The following is a 4,574-nucleotide window of genomic DNA, read 5'->3' as shown; positions in this document are numbered from 1 at the left end:
GGAGGAGATCTGGGCTGGAGGGCTGGGTCAGAGGGAGGAGGGCTGGGGGTTGGATTTTTAGGTCTGAGGGGGCGGGGCAATTAGCTCAGACTCCTCCATCTGAGGGAGGATGCTGGGGGCTCTGAATCTTGGGTCTTGAGGGAATGAACCACTGCAACCCTAATTCCTGGATCCCAGGTAAGGTAGGGCTGGTGTCTCATAATCCTGGGTTCTGATGGAGTTAGGGGCTGAAGGCTGGCATATTAAGTCCTTGAGAAAATACTGATTTAAACTTGACTCCTGAGTCTGAGGGAAAAGGAGTTTTTGTGCCCAGACTCCTAGATCCAGTAGTTTAATGGTATTGGGTTTCCAGATTTCTTAGCCATAGGGAATGGGTGGTTGGGTCTGGGAATTACAGTCATGGAAATTAGGCATAATAAACTTTTCACCTTTCTTAAACTCACAAGTTAGGGACAGACTGACTTCAGAGGTCATAATCTTGTATACCATAAATCTACCCTAAAGCAGCATTTGCCAAAAACCTAGACATTACCTTTTCTACATCAAATCACAGATCTTGATCAGTTCTTCCTAACCTCTCTAAAAGAAGCCATGCAAGCCTACCATTTCCAGGATTTCCTGTTCCTCTTTCTCCTAGGAGTCTCCTCCTTGACATGTAAGTATGTGGGATGGGGAGAAGAGCCCCTGGGTCACAGAGGATGGATTTATGGTGAAAAGGGAGTCACTTTGAGAAGGGAGAGAAGGGCAAGGGTTATCTTTATCTCATTTTCTTTCCAGTGGCCCAACATTTGTATTGTCACAAGGGTGTGTATATGGATATAGAAGATGATCCAGCCCACACATTTAACTGGACCACAGAGAAAGTTGAGACTTGTGACAATGGAGAACTTTGCCAGGAAAGTGTATTAATGATTACAGCAGGTAAAAAGAAAGTGGAGCAGTTGGTTGGGTGGGAGAGAGGGTTATTTTGCCCATATCACTGCTGTTTCCCCTTCGCCAGGAGAGGCATGAGGCCTGCCATCCATTTTTCTTTCCTCCTCTCTCATCAGGGGACAAGACAGCCGTTTTGGCCACTAAGGGCTGCTTCGCGCAATTGATGGAGGCAATGACATTTGTCCAGCACACTCCATCTCCTGGTTTGACTGCAGTATCCTATAGTAGCTACTGTGAGGATCCACTTTGCAACAGCCGAGAAAGCATAGTTGATTTTTGGAAAACACAAAAGACATTAGATGCCCCGGAAGTAGGTGAGATTGTATCTTTTTTCCTCTTTGTGTTCTTACTTGACCAAGTGGTACATGCACAAAAGGACCTCCCAGTCAAATTAATTTTCTCTAAACAGTTACCTTTGTGGGTCTAAGCAATGCTCAGAGTAGAGCTCTAGGACTTCAGTGAAGGCTGGAGTGTAAACTGAATTTGTATTTATGAAGCAACAAGATGTCTGCTGCTTTTTTTGAGTAGGGTGGTGGTATTTATTGTCGGTCTAACAATTTTGGTTCCTCATTGCTGCATGATGACAGCCCAATTCCCCAATTCAACCTCAAAGCTTATAATAATCTGACCTGTCTATCTTCTCACTTCATTTCCCTCTTTCATTTATTGTGTTCTATTTGGGGCTAATATTCAATCCTCAACAATGGAGGTGGTACTGGCCATTAAAAAGAAAAAAAAAAAACAGTTCAACTGTACTTGTGCCTACCTACTGAGTATTATCCCTGAAGTTTCTCAGTTTTTCATATCCACCAAGCTGCTTCACATCTCTTGAACTTTGTCCTTGCTGTCTTTTTTGTTACCCCGACCAAAACTCCATTTTTACATAGCTAACCTCTGTTCATTCTTCCTCTTAAATCAAGTTTCAGCTCTTTGAAAATATTTACCTAATTTTTTTAGGTAGTTAGGTCTTCCTCCATTCCTTTGCCATTATACCTTGAACATAATACCTACTGAGTTGCAGTTAATTACATGTCTCTCTCCCTATAAACAGTGATGCTAGAATTGTATCCTTCTCATCTATCTTTAAACCTAAGCACAAAGTTTGGAAGTAATGTGGATGGGGTTCTGACACAAAATCAGCTGGGGAAGGATGGGGAGGCTTTATTAATGGGCTTGATTAGAGTGGCATAGTCAGGAAAGGCTTTGGGAAAGGAAGGCAGCAAGGAGAGAATCCTTCAGAGGTGGGTGGGATATGTCCCTTAACTGTCCTTCTCTTCCTGCTGTAGAGACCACCAGTATGACAGCAACCCTCCACTGCCCAACCTGTATAGCTGTGGGGACCTGTTTAAGTGCTCCTTCTCTGCCTTGTCCCAATGGTACAAATCGATGCTATCAAGGAAAAGTTGAGCTCAGTGGAGGTAAAGTGAAATGAACATCTGATGGTGTCAGAAGCTGGAAAACCAGACATCTGAGTAGATCCTGACAGGGGCTGGCACTCAGAATTTCAAAGATGAGGGAGGATTGGCTTCTCCTCTGCTTTCCTAAAATATTCCTGTCTCCCCATCCTTTGTTCCATAGGAAGCATGGAATCATCTGTGGAGGTCAAAGGCTGTACAAGCATAATTGGTTGCAGGCTGATGGCCAGAATCTCATCAATCGGACCCATGGCAGTGAAGGAAGTGTGTCCTCATCAGTCTGTCTATCAATCCCGAAAGACTGAAAGTGGAGCCACTTGGCTTCTCGTTTCAGTTTGGTGTTTAGCATTACTGCTACCAACACTGCTGCAATCACTTATCCATTTTTCCTGAGAAGGCATTCCTATTCCTGTGTCTCAGGAAACTTTTGACCGTAAGGCTTCTGACTGCTGGTCATCAGTTGAAGGTAGAGATTTGAAGGGGAACAGAGAGAGAGGCTGTGGATATATTTGATATGTCTAATAAAATTTCCATTGTGATTTGTGAATACCTCAAGACTAGAAATGGAATTTTAGTGCTGAAATAAAATTTGTCTTCAACTCATACATTTTCCAAACAGGAAATATGAGACCTAGAAAACTTAGAACTGAGGGGGGTTTTTTTGTTGTTGTTGTTTGTATTTACAGAGCTATGGAGAGAATCAAGACATGAACTTAAGATATTTTGACCTAAAGTCTGACTTTCCTTTTACTCTAATATGCTAACTTCTCTTGCTAGCTGGACTGTGACTAGCCTCCTCCAGAATCCTTCTAGCACAATCTTACAGCCAAAGTTAGTTGCTTTGTGGTTCTAATATATTCCTAGGAGGGAAGGCAGAAGAGAAAAATCAGACTCTAAATTCGTTGATTATAATGAGCCCATCTCCTTATGTCCTGTCTGTCCCTGGCCTGCTCTGAAGCATTTTCTCCTTTCTCTGTGGTTTACTTAATGATTCTTCCATAGACCCACAGAATTTGGGAAGAAATTAGGGTTTGGCAGACTATGATGAATGGGGTCCTGGGATTTAGGAGGAAGATATTATTTGGAAAATTCTTGTTTGCTTATTTACTTATTACTAAAAAATACATAAAATCTTTTTTTGGGAGTACTGGGGATTGAACTCAGGGGCACTCAACCACTGAGCCACATCCCCAGCCCTATTTTGTATTTTATTTAGAGATAGGGTCTCACTGAGCTGCTTAACACCTCACTTTTGCTGAGGCTGCCTTTGAATTCAAGATTCTCCTGCTTCAGCCTCCTGAGCAACTGGGATTATAGGCATGCACCACCATGCCTGGCTAAAAATACATAAAGTCTTAAATATAGAAGACTCAGATCATACAGGAGGCATCCAGAGAAAGTAAAATGTGGGGTGGGAGTGGGGACAAAAACACAAAAACTACTAGATAGTTCATAGAGGAAAATGGTTTTCTTTTTTAAAGGTAAACTCAGAGACATTTAATATTCCAATAAGTGTTAATAAAAACAAGTAAAAAAAAAACAAGTGCAAACATGTTTTAGATCAAAATTAATGTGAAAAAAATGAGAATTTTTTTGTCATCTATTAGCCAGTGTTACTAGTTAAATGGTAATCACAGACAAAACATATTTTGTGAAAAGCTTGGAAGAGTCTCTAGTCATTCTGGCATTTCAGACAGTTATGTACAGTATTATCAAGTTCAGTTTATATATGCAAATGTTGAAGAGAAATAAGGCAAAACATTTTAAATCAGACTAACCATACAATCAAGCGCAAAACTTGGGAGCAGGAAGAAGACATTATTGAAAAAAAGCCAGGGAAGGACATTATCAGAAAGAAGTACAAAACCAGTAATTATTTCACATTAATGTAGCATTCTAAAGGAGGAAGATGCATTTTTTCAATGAACTAACTTCAGAGTTTAAAGAGGAAAAAAAAGACAAATAGTCATTTTTCATCAAGAGCTGCTATATTAGTGAATGCAGAAAGCACACACATTTTTCAAAATTTCAGTCTATGAATTGTTTAGTTTTTTAAAATATATCTATCATAGTCCAAAGAAGTTTTTACAGTTTATACAAATATTCAGGTCACAAACTCAAGGGCACAAACTTTTTGTTTTTTTGTATTGGGAATTGAACTCAGAAGCACTTTACACTGAGCCACATCTCCAGCCCCCTGCCTTTTTTTTTTTTTTTTTTTTTTTT

At 40.4% G+C, this 4,574-nt stretch overlaps 1 protein-coding gene across 1 annotated transcript; it reads left to right on the top strand.

Moving 5' to 3' along the window:
- The first annotated feature begins 143 nt into the window (after nucleotides 1-143).
- Nucleotides 144-2,812, top strand: Tex101 (testis expressed 101). Its single transcript, XM_015497019.2, has 6 exons — nucleotides 144-177; nucleotides 638-655; nucleotides 778-921; nucleotides 1,050-1,247; nucleotides 2,238-2,351; nucleotides 2,512-2,812. Exons 1-6 carry the CDS (start codon nucleotides 144-146, stop codon nucleotides 2,739-2,741), a joined length of 738 nt encoding a protein of 245 aa, XP_015352505.1. The 3' UTR covers nucleotides 2,742-2,812.
- The last annotated feature ends 1,762 nt before the right edge of the window (nucleotides 2,813-4,574 follow it).

This window comes from Marmota marmota, unplaced genomic scaffold, assembly GCF_001458135.2.
Source record: "Marmota marmota marmota unplaced genomic scaffold, marMar, whole genome shotgun sequence".
Classification (NCBI taxonomy): Eukaryota; Metazoa; Chordata; class Mammalia; order Rodentia; family Sciuridae; genus Marmota; species Marmota marmota.
Note: the sequence above shows the minus strand (reverse complement) of the source record. Positions and strands in the feature narration are given on the sequence as shown.